Here is a 20,711-nt window from a genome sequence, read left to right on the forward strand (position 1 = left end):
AAATTATTGTTGTTATTGTAGTTTTCAGAGGGGTAATCTTTTCTGCCCATTGTGGGAGAGGTAGTGCATCTGCTATCAAAGTGACTTTCGGCTAACTGAGACTCCAAACTAATGTATTCCGGCATCTGACTGTCTGAGGACTCAGCTTTTACATCAGTCAGTTCAGCTGAGCCAGGGTCTTTCTTTATAGTAATGGAAGCTGCGATGCCCATCTTAATGGGGGTGCGTAATTTGGGATCAACCTTGGAGGCTGTGACAGTGCATGAGGTGGTGTCAGCGGATGGAGGTGCTTCCAGGCAGTCAGCACTGCCCTGCACTGTGCTGCCTCTGGATGGTGTTAAATCTGCAGTTGCCTCTACCTTCCCCTCTACAGTTCTGTCCCCTGCCTTTGAGTGAGAGGTGACTATCCCCGCATTCCTGCCCCCTTTCCCCTTGTCCCCTGACTGCCCATCTGATGTATGCTCACCAATCTGGAAAAACTGAAGTCTCTCTTCAACAAAGTCCCTCTTGCTCATGTCAATAGCACCACTGCGGGTCATCTCAAACATCTTGCCCTCGTGGAAGGGGAAAGGGTTGGGCTCACTAGTTGGGGTGCTCTCATCTGTTGGGGTTCTTGCTGGAGTGGTATCCGGTGTGGTAGCTTGTGATTTGTCTTCCACTGATAAAGCACAGGGCTTCGGATCTTCATCTTTATTTTTTGCATCAAAAGCTCCTTCCTCTCCCTCTTTACCAGACCATGGATCGAAATCCAAGCCTTTAGTAGCCACAGTTTTAAAAGTAGTGTTCATGTCCTCCTCTAGTTGATACTTGAAATAATTTTCTGCCGAACCTTGTCTATCAGGGTGCCTTCCCTCCAAAGAATAGATTTTATCCTCTTTGCCATTGTCTGACTTTTTACCACATGACCTCTTTGTTTTTGCCTTTTCTCCTGTTTCCTCATTTGGTGTGCTCTCCTCTTCAATCACCTCAAGTTTGCTCTGGTTGAAGGAACGATCTCCTGTTTTCCCCTCATTCGACAGGCTGGATGTTTTAGGGTCACTCAGTCCATCGTCCTCATCTTGTAGATCATATCCATCAAGAGAATCTATCTCAGTGGCATCTGTATCATGTGAAAACTCGGCAGTTGTTGCTATTGAGCAATCAGTGATAGATTGATCATTTCCATTTTGTTCACAGTCTACATCATCTCCTTTCACAATGCCATTGATACCTGACTCCTTGTGTTGTGAGCCGTTTCTCTCTGGTTTCCTAGGTTTAACACGTTTCTCACACTCTTCAGCCATTTTGAAGGTGTACTTTTTAAGTGGGGCAGGCTGAAAAACAGATTCATCATCACTGGAATCACTGTTATCAGCTCCAGGTGGAAGAGGGGAAGGAGGCTGCACTCTGATTACTGGTTCTGCAAGGAGATGCCTGTCATGTTCTTCTTGAAGGTTTACCTCTATCATCTCTGTTTCTGCTTCAGAGGAAGGGCACGACGCCCTCTTTTCAGGGTCAGCATGCTCGGTCTCTAATGGTGGTGGTGGTGGAAACTCGATGTAAGCTATACGTTTGTCTTTTGACCTTTTTCCAGTCGAGTCTTGCTTTCTTTTTGATGATTCTGGTGAATGATTGGCAGGTTTGACATTTTCTGTTGGTTTTTCCTTAAAAATGAATGTCTTGGGCTGCTCCTCTTCCTCAGACTCCTCTGGTATTGGGCTAGGCATGCCAGCCATGGAACCAATGACAGGCTCAGGAGCCCTGGAGTTCAGGTCATAGCTGACCTCATCAGAGGTAGGTGTCTCAGGGGTTACAGGACTTCTCCCTGAACTGTCCATAAATGTTACCTGCTCTAACGTGTCATCTTCAGGGCTTCCCTGAGGTGATTGTGGCTGCTTCTGTTTTACAGAATAAAAGGCTCCACGTGTTTCATGTACTGTCCTGCTCTCGTGGCTTACTACTTTTTTGTAAGTGCTTAGCTGCCCAGTAGCGGTTTCCTTCTCATACTGTTTACCTACTTGAATGCTGACATACACAGGAAGAGGTTTTATATCTGCACCTGGGGTCACTTTTTCAACGTACTCAACTTGGTTTTCATCCACTCCATTACAGACTATATTAACAATCTGCCTATTAGAATCTGAGTTCACTACAGACGACACATCACTATGTGATTTGGTACCACCTGAACTGGGGTGCTGTGTATTTCTTGCTTTGTGAGACCCTGTTCTCTCAGATTTAATGGAGGAATCTAACTTTAAAGTACTACTTTGATGATGATCTATAAAACTAGATGACACCCTAACAGGAATTTGTGATTCCGAGTTTTTTTTTAGAGCACCATTGCATTTTTCAGTATTGCTTGGGTCTTCTCGGATTACCAGCTCTGTATAAATGATCTTTTTAGTTGTTTCTTCTTTTGTGGTATTACCTTCTCTCAATAAATGAGACTCATTCTGTGAGTTATCCTTTTGTCTATCATGCACTAGGGTGTGTGTGAGCTTTGTCTTTTGACCTTTCAGTTGCCCATTGCCATGATTTTCCCAAGTTTTGTATATTTTCCTGTCTTCATTAGAAATTTGCTCCTTGCTGTAAACATTTTGGTGATGTTTTAGTGAAGAGTTATCTGACCTATTTCCTTGTCTGTCACTTTGCTGATTATTGGCAAATGCTTGAGCCTTTCTAACATTGTAACTGTGCCCACCTTCATTATCTTTTTTGGAGCTTCTTTCATTATCTGAAGACTCTCCTGATTTAGGGAGATTCCCCCCTGCAAAAACTTGATAAACAGGCAGCTTACTTTCCTGCAACTTCCTCACTGGAGATGCAGAAGTTTGTCCCCACTGCGGCCCTTTATCTTGTTTCTGGGCCTCAGACTCAAACTTCATTCTTACTGAGCTAACCTTAGATGTTGAGGGTTGGAAATATTTAGATGACTCACTGGCACTGCTGGCAGATGAACAGTCACCCCTTTTTGGGTCATCACTGTATTGAAGCAAGACTCTTCTTTCAGGACTACTAGGCAAACTAGCGGATTTTCTATCATGAGAACCATACTTATCTCTAAACCTGTCTCTACTCCAGTCTTCTCCACTCCCCCCATTTCTATGCCCTGATCTCTCTGGGCTACTGCAAGTTGAGCTGGGCCCAGATCGAGTCTCCCTTGCATCTTGTCTACGATGCTTCTTCTCGGGGGACTGAAGCTCATCATTCAGTTTTTCAGTTTTATCTCGAAAGAATTGTGAGACTTCAGTAAGTTTTTCTTCTGCCTCTTTGACAGTTCTGTCTACTCTGTCCTCATATTTCTGCTTTTCTCTGCCTTTTTTCTGCCCATCCTCAGAAACTCTCATCCAAATTGACTTTTTTGGACTATCAGGATCAGAAGCATACTGCAACAAAGTGAGTTTATCATAATCATCGTCTGATGATCTACGTGACCTATCAGGCTTCAGCATGAATTCTCGAATCGATCCACCTTGTGTGCCCTCGCCATAGTATCGAGATCGGTCAATAACAGATTCATCTGAGTCTGAATGGGAAGAGTCAAATTTTTCTGACAAAAGCATTTTATCTGCAAACTTGTATGAGTCTCCCCTTGTTTCAGAGGACTCATCATCTTGGTATTCCAATGATTGGTGACCAAGTAATTTTAAGGACTTATCGTCCTCCACAGAGACAGGCATGTGCATTCTAGAATCTAGATAGCAAGGAAGAGATTCTTCAGGCTCTATGCAATTATGTTGCCCAACACCCATCCCATTTTGTAGTTCTTTCATGCTACTTTTGCCTTGATATATATACATTTCCTTCTCAGGGTGATTTTTTGTTTCTCTGATAATCACTTCAGTTGGTTCAGCTTTGTTGCCTTTCTCAATGTGAACCTCAATAATGCGCTCAACTTTGGGCATTGGGTCTAGAGGCCTAGCAGATGGGTCTGCTCCTTCGCTGTTGCTTTTGTGTTCAAACAATCCTGTTAACTCTCTGGATGGGTCCTTCCCAGACTGGAAGGCCTTCATTATATCTCGTACAGACATGGTCTCCTCCATTCTCTCAGATGCCACCTCTTTAGTGGGAGGTTTGTGGTATACCATTCTTGTAGTTGTTGTTATGTGAGTTTCCTCTTTGACCCGCATGCCTTTGCCCATCACATCCTCCTCTGCATTGACTCTGGCTTGGTAAGCTTTAACTCTTTCTTTGATTGATCCACCAGGTGATCGGGGCTCACTGTCTGCACACCGCAAGAGAGGCTTTGTCATTCTAGCATCCTCCAGTGCTTGCTCCTTAGAATCTTCAGGAGGTTCATAGCTACGTATGACATGTACAACCTCAGTGCGTGTTTCAGTGATGACAGGGGGAATCTCCTGAAAGAGGCCTTTGGGCCCCATCCCCTCTGCACTTTGGGGAGCTGAGGGTGTCCTCTCACTGCGGGTCTCAAATCCACTATCTGAAAGCGGACTCTTGTCTTGGTCATGAGAAACATCATCAGGAGAGTCCAGTGCTATTTCAGGGCCAAATAATGCATCAGCTAGTTTTGAAAGTTCTTTTTCAGAAGGTGAGGGACGCATATTTGTTGGAGGCATTTTGAGTTTGTGCTCCTGTAATGCCATTGCAGGTTTCAGGACACGTTTCTGTTTTTCCTCTCCATCTCTCCTTGCCTCCTCAGTTCTTTGTTTAGCCTCTGCTATTTTAGAAAGAGAACTTGTGCCAATGTCATTGGTTAAATAATCAACAACTTTTGCAAGGTTAAAATCTCTGTCAGATACAGCTTTTGTTTTGACTTGAGGAGCTACTGTTTCATATCGAGGGGGGCATCTCCATTCATTTTGTGGATTATCTTCAATGTCATCCTCTAGGACGTCCTTTTTGTGGTTTTTAATATTTGCCTTACTCTCTCTTAAAACATCCTTGCTAAGTATTTCACTGACTTTGACCAGGTCCTGTTTTACTTTCTCTACAATCTTGAAAGGCTCTTCATCCTCCACTTTATGTTCCTTAGAGTCAGAATGGTAACCTTTGGAGCTTGAATTTGTATCAGTTTGCAAAATTGCAGACATTCTAATAAGGTCCTCCTTCATTTCAGCCACATCTTTTAGTATCTCCTGACTGTTGGACAGAGGGGATGAAGAGGTAGCAGATTTTAGTGTTCCTGGGGACATGTGCAGGGGAGTCTTGACAGGAGACAGAGTTCTGGCAAAAGAGGACTGATTCTGGGCATTTACTTCTTGGGGCATGACCTTTCTAGGAGACAGAAGAGCGGCTGTCGATTTGGAGACTTCTGGAAGCTTTTTAAACTGGTGTTCTGGTAAGACATTTATAACTGAATAGACAGGAACCGTAATAGTGCTGGAAGTTACAGACGTTGTGGAGTTGGGAGGTGATCTGAGGGAGGCATAGAGTGAGCTGGAGGCAGAGGAACGAATGGATTGGTAAGAGGATGAGGGAGTAGAGGAAACTGACTTTAGTGTGCCGTAGCCAGCAGAGCAGGAATTAAATGTTTTTTCCACTTCCTCAAAGGCAGCATTCACACTTGTTGTTGCTGCATTTGTTGTGGCTTGAATTCTTTCCTGCAAGGTGCTGGTAAGATGGGTTGTTGGGGAGGAGGAGCGATATTTGTTTGGGGAAACTGTCCCATTGATAAGTGCAGCTGCTGTATTGGCTGAGCCAGATTTCAGAGGTGAGGAGAGGGATGACAGGTATCCTCTGACTGAGGCATCAGTGCTGGTTCTGACAGAGGAGAAGCCTGGGACAGTTTTAATTGGGGAGCAGGTAGCTGGAGAGTTTGAGGTCACAACAGACTTATATGGTAAACTTGAGCTATACATGTTTAGTGAAGACTTGGGTGAGGCTGGAGGGGTCATAGCTATAGAGGATCTTTCCAGCAAGGTCCCAACAGATGGCACTGGAGAGGTCCTGGCTGACAGGCTTGTGAGGCCTTTATGTGAAACTGGTTCAGGGGCACTCTTCCCTGGAGAGGACAAAAGGGTGGGGGAGGCCTGAACTGGATACTGAGCACCTTGAACTACAGTCTTTATTGGTGAGGAGATTGTTCTGTAGGATCGAATTGGGGATGCAACGTCACTGGCAGATTTGATGGAAGACGCTGGTGAACCTCCAATGATAGATTTAATGGGAGAGGCAGAGTTCACAGACCACACCGACCTCAGTGGGGAGGCTGAGGGGGTGTTGGAGGAGGAGCTGGAGAGGGAGCCAAAGCCAGACTTGGTCTGGATTGGGACGTTGACTGGAGAGCTTGTCGCCCAGGCCTGGTAGGAGCGCGTCGTAAAGACAGGCTTGTAAGCGTAGCCAGAAGGCTGCGTCGTGGTTTTTTGAGGGGTGTTATGGCCTCTTTCTGCTGTTTCTATCATAATTAAATTAATAAACAAAGTAAACGTAAATGGTTAAAGAAGAGAGAAAAGAGAGACGAGAAAGGTTTAGTCAGGGGATAAATCCAAATACAACCAGCAGTGAAAATTCTGAAATTGTGGAAGCTTTTGAAATTGGAAAACAAAGTGAAATACATAACTCAAACTGTGGCAAATGGGTGGAGGTGCAAAATTATGAAAATAAACGAACAAAGACAGAATCAGCCAAATAACACAAAAAGCCTGAAATTATATTTTGTATAAATACATTTACATTTAATCATTTAGCAGATGCTTTTGCACAAAACGACTTACAATCAAGGAGGCATTTAGCGATTCAACAAGATAATAAAATTTGTCATATGTAACCATTTTAATCATTGATTCATTTCTTGAATCTTTTTGTAAGTACTGGTGTTTGGTACAAAACTTATTATACTAGAGTATTAGTAGTACAGATTACAACATAAAATTTGATTCAGTCAATAAGAATAGCCAAAATTGGCTGTGTAATTTTAGCCAAATAAACCTACCACTGTTCATTATATTATTAAGCTCATGTGGGAGAAAAGAAGAAACTACAGTTGGGCAATTACTATCACTATTTACGGAACAATGCTTATTTATTTGAGAAACACTTTAAGAACATATGCTTTTATTGTAATGTAGCATTAATATCTAAATTAACAATTACATTTTAATGTAAAAGTCATCTAGATTTAAAAAACGTTAAAAAAAATGATGTTGTAAAAGACTGACATTGAGTTCCATGGTTTTTCATCATTAAGAACTGTCAAGAGAGCAAATTCTTTTAAAAATAATACAAGACATCATGATGGATTTATTCAACAGCACAACAGAGTGGACAATGTGATAGCAAATCATATGAAATGTAAAACAATGAGTGACAAATAATTAAGCAGAAAAGGCAACAAAAAACCAAGCGAACAAATGTATTCATGACTATACATAGACATTTCATATGGGCAATTCTGTTTTAGGAAATAGTGGTACAAAATTATTGTTCCTTCATAGATGCCTGTATCAGATGCCTATGTACATGGTAGATGTTAAATGGGTGATTATGTCATGCTGATGTTTTAAGAATAAAGAAAAAATAGGGACTCACTGGATGCTGGATCGGCCAGATAGCTGTAGCGCTTTCGCAATGCTAATGAGGCAAAGGTATGTCGTCGATCTTTGTCATTCTGCAATAACACAAAATTAAGAAACCTACGTAAGAACAAAGTGACAAAAATCGTAGAGCAATGATCTTTTAAGTGGCCAGCTACTACCACTTTCTTTTGACCGAATGGAAAGCATTGTATCTATATTGTTTAAGATTTTTTTTACTTCATCTTTTAAAGAAAAACATTAAGTGGTGAATTGAATTTGCTGTAGTGAGTAAAATAATTGAATTGCTTCAGTTTCTGTAAGCTTTCTGTGCTATAGTTCACTTTAAAATGGGGTCTCCTGAGAGAAGGGTCAACTAGACACACAAAGGCCATTCGCTAACAGTTTGAGAGGTTAGTATTTTCCAGTGAAACGGTCTAATTGCTTCACTTTGAAATAAAATAAATTAAAAATCAAATCTGCAAAAGAGATATGTGTAAAAAAAAAAAGTTTCCACCAAGCCACAAAATAACACAATGCTTTAAATCTACTGATAAACGCAAAAGGAAGTCATGCACTTGCCTGACTAATGACAGGAGCATTTGACCAATCACATAAATAAGCGTATGACCACATAAGCAACACACTAGAGGCAGAGGTGGACAAGTCGTGAAATGCGTACCTCGTCATCAGGATCCGACTCCATTTCCTAAAATTTCCCAGCAATACAAAATGGAGCAGCAGCAGCAGCCGAGGATGGTGGGTAAGTGAAGATGGGGTTGGAACAAGAGAAAAAGGACAGTAAGGAAGTGGAAGAAAAGCAGACGCACAGAGATTAAAAGACAAAAAGGCAAAGCAACAAAGAAGCAACACAAAAAAAACTCACAAAAGACATGTTTAATAGATTTCAGACAATACTAGAGGAAGCATCACAGAATCATCTTCATATTTGTTCTTACCTTTCTGTGTGTTGGCAGTGTGAAGTTAAGGTTGCAGATTGCACTCTGTGGCAGGCCTTTTGCGGTTTTAGGCTCTCTAAGGAAAGATATTCTCCCACATGGCTCTTGGCCTATATCTCTGACCTACAAAGCACACCAATGACAAAAATCTTAATATAAACCTTCAGATATAAGAGTAGCCTAATAAAAGGTGTTGTATTTTGTTTTAAGCTGAACTTATCCCCTCAGGGGATCTGCCATGGTAATGCCATCACTTGTTGTAAAACCCCATCTTAAAATCTTTGACGACTGACTATGTTTATGTGATGCTGTACCAACACTGTCAACAATCAATATAATGGTTAAGATAGCCTACTTCAGAGTACTTGATTACTATAATAATAATAATAATAATAATAATAATACACTTTATTTTTATATAGCACCTTTAAATATAGCATCTCAAGACACATAAAAACATATCAAATGTGCAGCAGTAAAAGATCCATATAAGGATAATTAAAAAAAGTAATACAAAAAAAAACAAATTTAAAACATAAAATAATAATAAGAGTAAAAGATCTAAAAATTGAATAAAATCAAATAAACTCTACCCTAAAAAGTACGATGATATAAGAGATGATTTAAAAATACTCTGCATTGGATTCTGCATTGCGAATGTCAAACCATAAATTTTAGCCGCATTGACTGAGCAGTTACAAGACCAGTATAAAACAAGCGAAAAGAACGTCTAGGAGTGTATGGGATTAAAAGCTCAGATAAATATTGTGGAGCTAGACTAACCAAGGCCTTGTACACAAGCAACTGATGTTCTGAGTGTGTATCTTTAACAGCTGTAAGATTTCATTTGAGTCAGCCATTCAAATCTCTCAAACCTTGATGTTGAATGGGAGTCGGTTCTCTTTGAAGGCATAGAAGTTGAAGATGAGTTGCTGGCCACTCTTTGCTAGAGGATAGATGTTGCCGTAGCATTCTCCATGGATAGGCTTTCCCTCCAAAATCTGACAAAAAATTTATGTCTCAATTGTGCTGATGGCAGATCAAAACAGGTTATTGTGTTGGAATATGAGTGAATATTAATGTGTAAGTGTTTACATGCAGCTGAGTCAGTTGGATTTCTGTGTGGAGTTTGCATGTTCTCTCCGTGTTGGCGTGGGTTTCCTCCTGGTGCTCCGGTTTCCCCCACAAGTCCAAAGACATGTGGTACAGATGAACTGATTAGGCTAAATTAGTGTAGTGTATGAGTGTCTATGAGAGTGTATGGGTGTTTCCTAGTGATGGGTTGCAGCTGGAAAAGCATCCAATGTGTAAAACATTTGCTGGATAAATTGGCAGTTCATTCCACTGTGGTGACCCCAGATTAATAAAGTCACTAAGCCAAAAAGAAAATGAATGAATGAATGAATGAATAAAGTATTTGTATGAATATAACCTAATTTAAAGAGAAAAAAGGTTTGCAGGTAGATGTTCTGTTAGGGTTTTTGCAATGGATTTTTTATGTTTGTCCATACATAAATATTCACAAAGTCATGACTCACTGTTTCCAAACTAAGCATGTTCATTGTTAATTATTTATGTGAATGTGTGTATTGCTTGTGTAGGCTTGCGTGTGAGGTACAGTTTCACACCTCAATGTCTTTGCTCCGTGCCACCTCTTCAAAGTTCTCCTGCTGCTCCAGTGTTTTGTCGACTTTGTCATCAGTCATGCAAAAGCAACGCATGCTGAACTCTATGTGGTCGATCATTTTAGCAAACACCACAAACTTAGCCAAGTACGGAACACAGATTAGCTCTCGGTACAGCTGAGATGCTAGACCCACAGTCTCGCTGATCTGCTGACAGTCTGCCAACCAAAACCTACAGAAAAAAACAGTAGAAAATTATTTAAAATCAATAATTAAATATCTGCATCTTGAGTGGCCTGCAGTAAAGTACAATGACAGGATTTTGGGCGCACAAGCACTGCCTGCACACCACCTCCAGCAGCAAGAGAAACAACTGCCATTATGATGCTTTCAGCAATCCACATTTCTTCTCCTGAAAATGAGCTAGACCCTCGTAATTATTTATCAGCGAATAATAAATTATATATTATTTATTTATCATATCAGATTTTGCCTTCTCTTCATCAGACAAGTAGGAATCATTAATAAGTGTGTGTATTATAGAAGACTCAGATTCATAGAACTAGACTGAAGTGATGGTATATCCAAATCATATTCATTATAAGTGTGTAGAAGTTATACATTAAAAATTTCATTAAATATATTTTTTGTACTGCTTTTGTGAACTTGAACAAGTATATTAAAATCCATTAATTTTTCACTAGTTATATCGTTTTTTTTTTTTTTTTATTAAAGCGTGTTTTAAATGATTTAAAAATTGAAATCTCTGTAGACTAGAAATATATGTACTGTATATCATTTACTTTAAAAATGCAGGCAATGCATTATAGATTAATTTTATTTTAAAAATATTAAGTTATTCTTATTTTTCAATTTAACAATAGTGGTGAGACCAGGTAGGGGGCCAACAAGACATTGTGCCCAGGGGCCTCTGAATTCTTAATCCGGACCTGGCTGAGACTCACCTGGCAGAAACATTTGTGGTGAAGGATACACAGTCTGTGACAAAGGAGAGCGGAGTGGTCCCAGTAATGTCTTCCCACTGTGCAGGGGATGTTCCACCTAAAAATATTCACACTTTTAATCACTGATGTTGGGAAATCCTACAGACCTGGAGTATAGAATTATCACAATAAACTGTTGGCTATGATAGAATAAAGTGCTTAACTATGTACTAGTCTTTTTGATAAAATTTTTTGATGTCATTTGCAAATACAAGTTTTATTTAATGTTGTTTTATTATAATGTTGCTTTTATCCATTTATGCAACACAGGAAATCTAAATGTTGAATATAAAGTCAATTACAAATAACCACCAGATGATGTAGCACATTTATTTAATCATCGTGATTAATTAGTGTTTCTACACTCAAATAAAAGTACTGAAATATTCAAATATTAACACACACACACACACAAACACACACACACACACACACACACACACAAACACAATATTCCACTATTCACATGCCTGTGATGCTACACAGCAGTCTAAGGCAAGGTGCAGGCTCTCCTTTGCGTCCATTAGCAACAGCCTCTTTGGATCTGGGCGGCACAGGGATTGTCATGGTAATGGGCTTGTGGAATTTCCTCCTCCTGGGCTCCACAGTAACTATCGGGCTGAAGGATGCACGGTTACCAATGATGGTTCGCACCATGTCCTCTGGCACTGGCTGTGCCTGAGAAAGAAATAGACAGAGACAGCAGTATTACTAGAGTATTAATTCAGTATTACTAGCAGTATTACTTCTACTAACTAACTATATAAGTGTACAGCTTTTTATGACTGTAATCTCCTTACTTTGACCTTTTTGTAACACATATATTGTTAGTTTCTATGCTATGGCCATGTGACGTTTGCTAGAAAATGCATCCTGACCACTGCTATAATACAGAAAGACTGCCTTCAAAGAATTGTTTATATTCTGATATTATTTAAGTATGTGGGAAAATTTACACTATCATGTACATGGTTTCCGCTACATTCATTCTTCCATGGCGGGGCGCCACGCCAAAATTGATCCCGCCACCGCTACATTACAGCTTTTAATTCAAAACATTCAGTCCTGTTTTTTTTTTTAAATAGTGGATGATAATCGCACCAAAACGTATTAAAAGGTAAGTGAATTATAACAGCGCAAACTTTTATGTAACCGTAATAGTGCTGCATGCCATTTGTTTAACCCTTTAAGGTTACGTGCTGACTGACTGACCGACTGGCTGACTGAGATGTGTGCGATGCGTGAGGCCAGCAAACACGACGTAAAACCGTTTCACTTTACTTCAGGACGCATTAATGCCGCTCTGTAGGTCTATTGGAGACATTCATAAATATTCCCAGCAAATCTAATAAATGTTGAAGACATACTAGTTACATAAACGCACTAAATCGCATTTCAGCAACGTTTTTTTGAAAGCGCACAAGAAGATCTGCGCTTGAGCAATGTATATTTGAGGGGGCATTCAAGAAGTTTTGTGCACGAGCAGAGGAAATCGGCACGCAAGCAAAGGGATTCGCATGCTTGTAGGCTATTACATAAATGCGCTTATGACATTTGACATTGAAATAACGCAACAGGTAGCTGGTAGATCTGTGTAAAAAGGCCTGCCACCACAACTTGAAAAAATCCTAGAGGAAACACTGATGTATATACACATTGTTATACATATGTTTATGTGTGTGTGTGTGTTTGTGAGAGAGAGAGAGAAAAAGATTACAAGCCCCTTGAACCAACAAGATAGGGTAGTTTTATGTAAACTAGTAAAATGACTTTAAATGATGTATCAATCTGTTTTTTTGTTTTGTTTTTGTTTTTTTGTAAACCACTTGAAATGATCAATGAAAAAGAAAACTTTCAAAAACTATACCTCAAAAACCTTATTATGGCAACATGGTCGATTTGTAAAATATTTTAAATTATTGATAACAACTATGAACAATTATTTTCCAGATGCAGACAACACGATGTTTAAGTGCCATTATTATTCTTTTCCCCACAAATTTAACAAATGTTTGTGATTGCAAAATGTCTGCTTTGTTTCAGACTTCACAATTCACAATAAATAGTTATTGTCTCCAAAAAGAACCTACTGCATTCTGAACTACCAAAAATGAGTAAGTCTAAATAATCAATAATCACAGTCATTTCCTTCATAAACATACATACTTACAGAATGCAAATGTCTACTTTAACTTGACTATAAACACCACGCTGAAAGAGTTTGGTCTGGTTTGGGCTGTTGACATGTTAAAAATATTGTATCTATGAGTTTAGAAAGAGAATTCTTGAAGGAATGGTTAAAGGAGAATGTGAAAGTGATTTTTGAGCTTGGATGGATGTAAACGTACTGCAAACCTAATGTAAAACTTATTTATAAACCTTTAAAATGGTATAAAAAATATGGCCCTTATAATTTCCAGAATGTTTCTATGTTTTCCATCTAAGATTTAATTACAAAGTTTGATCACACACAACAGCCATCTTGATGAGCCCTTATGTTTATTGTTTAAATGTACCTGTAGTCCTACACGAATCTTCTTGGTAAGCGCTCCCTGCGGGAAGGCAGCCTTCACCATTGGAACTGCTTCACTGGTCAAGACTCCACCCTCTGGGCCCATGTGATCACTTTCTTGCTTAATACGTGACACCACTGCAAAGTACTGTGGGAAATCTTTTGTGATGATGCGGCAGATACGTTTCTTCTCCAGTTCTGCTGGACTGTCCATCTCTGCAATCAAATATGAAAATGAAAAAAACTATAAATATTTAATTAAATGTGCCATAAATTCATGTATTTACAGTTGTGTTTTGTGGTTTTCACATATATGAAAAAACAGAGACAGGAACTAATATCAACCTCTGCATCAACAGTTGAGCTTTTGAAATGTACTGGCATCCCTTCACTCCAGGAAAAATGACAGTGATATGACAGTGATATGTCACAATGCATAAATGTGCATTCAACCCTTATATTCAGCAGTCTAGATGTGTTTGTTGCCTCATTACAAACATGAAGCATGGTAAATTTCACGATATACATGTTAAACTAACAAAAGATGCAGTTTAACACACCCTATGCCTCTTTGCGGATGCTAAACAAATGTATAATCCTTCTTTTCTGAATTAGGAAATGTTGTGGCCAGTCAAATGCTGCCAGCTGTGTCCATATTAAAGATTCCATGTGGATCGTCAGAGTTAACGTTTTGTACTGATGTGTCCGTTTTCCACTCATGAAATTTACATGAGAACTGGGAAACAATGGTGTTTCAGGCTCAGTATGTCATGTCCATGTACTGAACTCTTATTATTCAGCTATGCCCAGCTATATCCTAGAAGACATTTTCAATCTATGGCACCTTTAAAACTACATATTCAGAAATGATCCGCTTTCGTACGTTACCTTCGTCCATGCCATTGAGGATTGAGGTGAGCTCTGTCACTTTGCAGTCATAATGATGTTCTTTCCAGGTCTCCCCATTATCACTGCGTAAGACGATTAGCTCTCTCTCCTTTCCCCGCATGGAGCCAAAATGGGGAATTTCTACTATCACAGGTCTGAAAATTAAGTAAACACAATTAAGGCCAATTCACTCAGCATCAAAATACCTTAAATCCATGTACAGTGCAATAGCATTAATTTAAATCCGTATCGTTTATATTACTTAATCTAAATTCTCTCACTCTGCTTTTCTGCATCTTAAAATCTTTTTAAAAACCTAAAAAAATATTATGACTTATTTTTGAAAACACAGATATTGTGGAGTAAGTCGTACCCTAAAAACTGTGCCCCAGCTGGCCCCATTTCCACCAGTCTGCTCACAAGACCCTCTCCCTCCACCATAGGTGGTGGGTATGCCAGGCGGTGGCGCTTTGCTAAACGACAGGTGATTCGTGTCGGTGCTGGACACTTTCTGGGTGGAACGATTATGCGCATACCATCGTGACGACTTCCTCTCATCGACCCGCCCCGAGCATCCACCATAAAACTCACTAGGAACCTGCAAGAAGAGAAGAAAGAATTATTGAAATAGATAGGATTGGATATAAAGAAAGAAATAGGGACACCACGCTAACCCACTACACAGACATGAACGAGTGAGAGACGATTCCCATGCTGTGATCACTGTACACCCAACACACGTGGTGAGAGAGAGGGGGAGGAACAGGAGAAGGGTCTCAGCAGAAACAAAAAGAAGGAGAAACAGTAAGCGAGAACAGACTGTTAAAGTGAAAGAGACACTTCAGTCAAGACAGAGGAAAAACAATTAAAAAAGAGTGACAGTGCTTCGAGCTGTTAAACCTGGCAGTGTCTGGTGCCTCAAATAATAGCAGTAGAAACAGGAAACACAAGGAGTTCCTTAAATATTGATGCACCACAATATGGCCTCTGACTCTGTACTCACTACCCAGTTTGGAAAAATGAAAATAATGTTCGTTTTTACTGCCAAGATCAATTGTTTCGAAGCAGTGATCAGTGATCAGCAGTGTGACCAGAAGCACCTCCACAGGTGGACAGAAAACCCAAAACCCCCATTAATATGAAATGAATGTACTGAATGTATTTGCATGTGCGCTGCCATTGTGTGATTGTTACATGTACATGAGTTTCTAACACTGAAACTAAACTGAATGTCATTGTGTGAAATAATTCAACCTATTGATGATAAAGAATACATACACAAATGTGTATTTTAACCTTTTATTCTTGAAAAAGTCTCTTTAACCCTTTACTGTGCAAAAAAACAAATATGTCCTCTTCATTGACATAGATCACAATACATACAGTGCCTATAGAAAATGATCATACCCTGTGAAAAGATATGCCCTTTACTCATCCTGCTTTCAAAACATCCTCTTAATAAATTGTAGAAAGGGAAGGTTAGGAAAAGACTACAAAAACATTTCAAAGGCTGGAAAAGTTACGTGGAATGTGATTTGATTTCACGCTGTATGACAAATTATTCATTATTTCAAAGGGGTATGATGATTTTCTTTACGCACTGTATTTTTTTATAATATAAAAGTTAAAAATTCTTGCAATAACCCCTAGTAACACTGCAGAATTTTTTTAATAAGTTCTTCAATGAGTGCTCTAAAAAAATTTTAAGACTAGATTCATTCAATCAAATAGGCAATTATATTTAACAATTAAGTCAACTTGTTTTTCACATTGTTAAAATATCAATTAAAAACTCTGATTAAAATGTAATAATTTTACATGGGTGAACACAGCAATAAATAGTAGCAATATTTACAAATTTTGCCTGCTCTACCAAATGGCTGACCATATTTTGACTGTTTTAAATAATGACTGTTAAAGTAATTTAGAGAAAGACTGTTTCAAATAATGGTTTACACACACATCATTGCTGGTAAAATAATCAAACAAACATAATCCTGTTGCACCACTACACTTCATTTTGGTTTTATTGTAAAAAAAAACAACAACAAGAAAACGTTTAAATTACCTTGTAAAATGAAAATCTAAAGCAAAAGATAAATAAAAAACAAAGATGATTTAGAATTTAAAAATGTTTTATTTAATTTTTTCTTCTAAATAAATTAGTCTTACACTTGATATTTTCAGATTTTTCATAGTTTATGTATTAATTCTAGTACTTTTACCATAAACCAACAAATCAACCTCTACCAAAAATGTTAATATTTTAGAAATTATGGGATGTGTTAGAAAATGCGTTGAGTGTGTTAACTAGCGACATTAGAGTTGAGAAATGCAATCCAAAATTTGTTTTGTTGGTGGGGTAGTTAAAAGGTTAAGGAAGGAAACAAATGTTTGAAACTTTAAATTAAAGACAGATCATACATTTTTCTGACAGATCATCATTTCTGCAAAATGGCGGCACACACACACGCATTGACCTTAATTGTAATTGTATTGTTTATATTTTTTACTTTTACCAATATTTTTAAGATTATATTTGTAATTGTATTTATAACATTATCTGTTATGCATCAAGGGTCTGAGAGTAACACAATTTCCATTCTCTGTATGTCCTGTACATGTGGTTGAATTGACAATAAATAAATAATAAATAAATAAGTGCACTTCAAAATAAGCAAAATGATGTGTCACCGTTCAATGCAAATATCACTGCAAAGTCTTACAGTGAAGTGAAGAACATTACAAAAACATTTCCTCATGGTCAACACAAATTTCTAATGTGCTGATGGTGGAAGCTGTGTGTGTAATGAGTGATCTGCAATTTATTCTGAGAATGTGCTGATGCCTAAATGCATGTGAAGTCCATTTCCCAAAGACCGGCTAAAAACACACTCGCACACAGTGTGGAGGAGCGCTCACACGGATGAGGAGATAAAACAGGGAATAAAACACCAGAGAGCAGGATAGAGATAAAGAAAACAGGAGAGGACAGATGAAAAAGACAGGACAGAAAGCTATAGAAAGAGTGATGTCACCGGACTCAGTTTTCACCTGGAGTCATACTGAGGAAGCGGGGAGGAAGGGCTGCAAAAGGAAAAAATTACGGGGGGAAAAGAACAGAAAGCAGGAGGTAAAAAAAACAACAACATTCATTATTACAGTCGTTGTCATGGTAAAACAGCTGACATACATGTAAGCAAGACATAAAGATGATGTCACAAATCAGATCTTATGTGCAATGCAGCAGAAAGTGTAAGAGGGGGAAAACCTAAAGGAAAACAAAATGTGTTTATGCAAACAGCTCAATGAAGCAGATGAGCAGCTTTTGGCATGCTTGTCCAAGCATCATGTTTGCAGACTGTCTGGGTTAAAACATCCTCCACTAATCCTAAATGGCATCTAATATAATATGCTAATTAGATCCTCAATCCCCCTTGACTGTTACAAGTTGGGAGTAGGCCTGTCACAATAATCAATATATCGACTTGGACATGACCTCAATCATTTTTGGTGACGTAATATACACTCACCGGCCACTTTTTTAGGTACACCTTACTAGTACTAGGTTGGACCCACTTTTGCTATCAGAGCTGCCATAATCCTTCATGGCATAGATTCAACAAGGTACTGGAAATACTCCTCAGAAATTTTAGCCCATACTGATATGATGGCATCATTCAGATGCTGCAGGTTTGTCAGCTGCACATGATGTGAATCTCCCGTTCCACCACATCCCAAAAATGCTCCATTGAGATCTGGTGACTGTGGAGTCCATTTGAGTACAGTGAACTTATTGCCATGTTCAAGAAACCAGTCTGAGATGATTTGCGCTCTTACATGGTGTGTTATCCTGTAGATGGGAACACTTTGGTCATAAAGCAATGTACATGGTCATCAACGATACTCAGGAAGGCTGTGGCGTTGAAACAATGCGCAGTTGTACTAATGGGCCCAAAGTGTGGCAAGAAAATATCCTCTACACCATTACACCACCAGCACCAACCTGAACCGTTGATGGATCCACGCATTCATGTTGTTGATTCCAAAGTCTAAATTTGATTCCAAATTCAAATCCCAAATGTCGCAGCAAAAATCGAGACTCATCGGACCAGGCAACATTTTTCCAATCTTCTATTGTCCAATTTTGGTGAGCCTGTGCTAATTGTAGCCTCAGTTTCCTGTTCTTAGCTGACAAACGTGGCGGCCATTGTGGTCTTCTGCTGCTGTAGCCCATCTGCCTCAAGGTTTGACATGTTGTGCATTCAGAGATGCTCTTTTGCATACCTCCGCTGTAACAAGTGGTTATTTGAGTTACTGTTGCCTTTCTATCAGCTGGAACCAGTCTAGTTAAAGAGTTAAATAGGTGTACCTAATAAAGTGGCCTGTAAGTGTGTATCGCTCCGTACATTAAAACCAATTTAGCAACATTTTTGCTATATAGCAACATTTCTCTATATCTACTGGAGGTGTTAGTGTCCGTATGGTTAAAAACACAGTAGTGTTTAATATAATGTACTTTAATATATTTTCATGTGGGTGTCTGACAGCTGAAAACAGATCTGGTAGCACATATCACAGCCTCTGTCACTTTTTTACCTTATTATTTATTTAGCATATGCATTTTCACATTCTGATTGCAATGCCAATATATTAAATAGTTAAAATGACTATAATTAAATGAAATGTTCTTAAGACTAAAATATGATGTGTCCTTTGGAAGAGTGTACTTGCATTGTGATGATATTATATTGTCACTCTGTCATTATTTAATGAGTGGCATAAAATGGTGTTAAAATGACAATAATATCATTCATCGCAATATATTTTGGTGCAATATATCGTCCAACAAAAAATAGATATCGTGACAGGCCTAGTTGGGAGTCGAGCTAGTATTGAGATGAACGGAAAAGCTAAAAGAACGGCAATTCATTTGCTGTCACTAATAGACAGAAATGACTATATTTCTTATAACAAAATAAACATTTATAGCAAAACAAGGGGGAATGAGCACTGCCTTTTTAAAGGTTTGGGGTCAATGAGACTTTTAATTGGAAAGGATGTATTAAACTGACTAAAATCAATTTAAAATTACATAAAAAGGATTCTTTTTAAAATCTTTAATTCATCAATGTATGCTGAATAAATGTGTATTAAGGTTTCAACAAGAATATTAAGTAGCACAAAATTCATGTTACAGAAGTCTGAGGTTTTTTAATTCAAGTGAATTTTTCCATTAAAGGAATCAATAATTTATACCTGTAATTAACAACAACCAAAACATTTATTGGCATATTTTACCGTACAACACTACAAATATTTCATCTTATCAACCCCAAACGTACATTAAAGTATATAAAAAAGTCATTGCTGTGGCTATACATGTGTTTGCGTCCTTTAAAAGCAAGTACAAAAATGTCTTACCCAGAGTGCACAGGACTGCACACAGTGTTATGTGATTGGTCCACGGTGTCAGGTGTCCAGCTGTACCTCCGCATACACTCATTATTGTATTCACGGGTCACTGCAAGATGCTGTAAACACACCCAAACACGAAAACACACTCTTCAAGGTCAAGAAAGCTGCATAAACTTTAAAGGAATGTGCAGGTTGTTAAAGCATTACATGTTCTAATTATATTAAGAAGTGATAAGACCTAATTCAGTTATGTTTTATTTTTAAATCTGATGACTTGGTTATCCGAAGATTCCTGAGATGCCTTGTAAAACTGCTGCCAAAGATACAGTTAAGAAACAGAATGTCTTTGAAAGTTCATCTGAAGGAAACATGGCAAGAAAAAAAAACAGCAGAAAACTAATGGAATAAACAATTTAAGGGCTGTATTACTAAATAAATTATAACATACAAATACAGATGAATGAATAAACAAAATGATTTTTGTGTGAGGAAATGATAAAAAAAAGATGGACAGATTTTTGGTCATGACCAAGGACCTGTACAGTACATTATTTTGAGGTTCATCCATGTAGGAAATATCTTATACTATGTACACTCTGTAGCTTTTTTCCTTATTCTGATAAAAATGAGAAACAGGTAGTGTCATCTGATGTAGTCCAAATGATCTGTCACTCTTTCTAATTGAACCTGGATTCGACACTTAAATTATGCCCAAAATGCTGTCAAATCAGGTAACACAACTGTTTTTGGTGCATGGCATCTGAAAAATAAAAACACTTTAGTATGCAGTATTGCACTCAGTGAATAGCAATAGTAATAGAAAACACTGAGTACTCTAGACATAATACTTG

The 20,711-nt window shown here is 38.4% G+C and overlaps 2 protein-coding genes across 51 annotated transcripts in view; one reads left to right on the forward strand and one right to left on the reverse strand.

Moving 5' to 3' along the window:
* The window catches only part of LOC141378555 (uncharacterized), an 876,211-nt gene that overhangs the window by 131,232 nt on the left and 724,268 nt on the right, over positions 1–20,711 (forward strand). The window lies entirely within an intron of this gene.
* The window catches only part of ank3a (ankyrin 3a), a 189,904-nt gene that overhangs the window by 19,243 nt on the left and 149,950 nt on the right, over positions 1–20,711 (reverse strand). For 34 of the 50 annotated variants that reach the window (XM_073928436.1, XM_073928413.1, XM_073928427.1 and 31 more), the window contains 11 exons: positions 19,867–19,976; positions 14,816–15,040; positions 14,443–14,597; positions 13,559–13,770; positions 11,513–11,720; positions 11,004–11,100; positions 10,042–10,270; positions 9,289–9,414; positions 8,414–8,536; positions 8,137–8,163; positions 7,471–7,549 (listed from right to left, as the gene is read on the reverse strand). In XM_073928436.1, coding sequence (XP_073784537.1) covers positions 7,471–7,549; positions 8,137–8,163; positions 8,414–8,536; positions 9,289–9,414; positions 10,042–10,270; positions 11,004–11,100; positions 11,513–11,720; positions 13,559–13,770; positions 14,443–14,597; positions 14,816–15,040; positions 19,867–19,976 — 1,591 coding nt within the window. Of the gene's footprint in view, positions 1–7,470; positions 7,550–8,136; positions 8,164–8,413; positions 8,537–9,288; positions 9,415–10,041; positions 10,271–11,003; positions 11,101–11,512; positions 11,721–13,558; positions 13,771–14,442; positions 14,598–14,815; positions 15,041–17,496; positions 17,530–19,866; positions 19,977–20,711 lie in introns of all 50 variants that reach the window. The other 16 variants (XM_073928432.1, XM_073928409.1, XM_073928399.1 and 13 more) reach the window with 1 other exon arrangement.

This window comes from Danio rerio, chromosome 17 (assembly GCF_049306965.1).
Source record: "Danio rerio strain Tuebingen ecotype United States chromosome 17, GRCz12tu, whole genome shotgun sequence".
NCBI classification, from domain to species: Eukaryota; Metazoa; Chordata; class Actinopteri; order Cypriniformes; family Danionidae; genus Danio; species Danio rerio.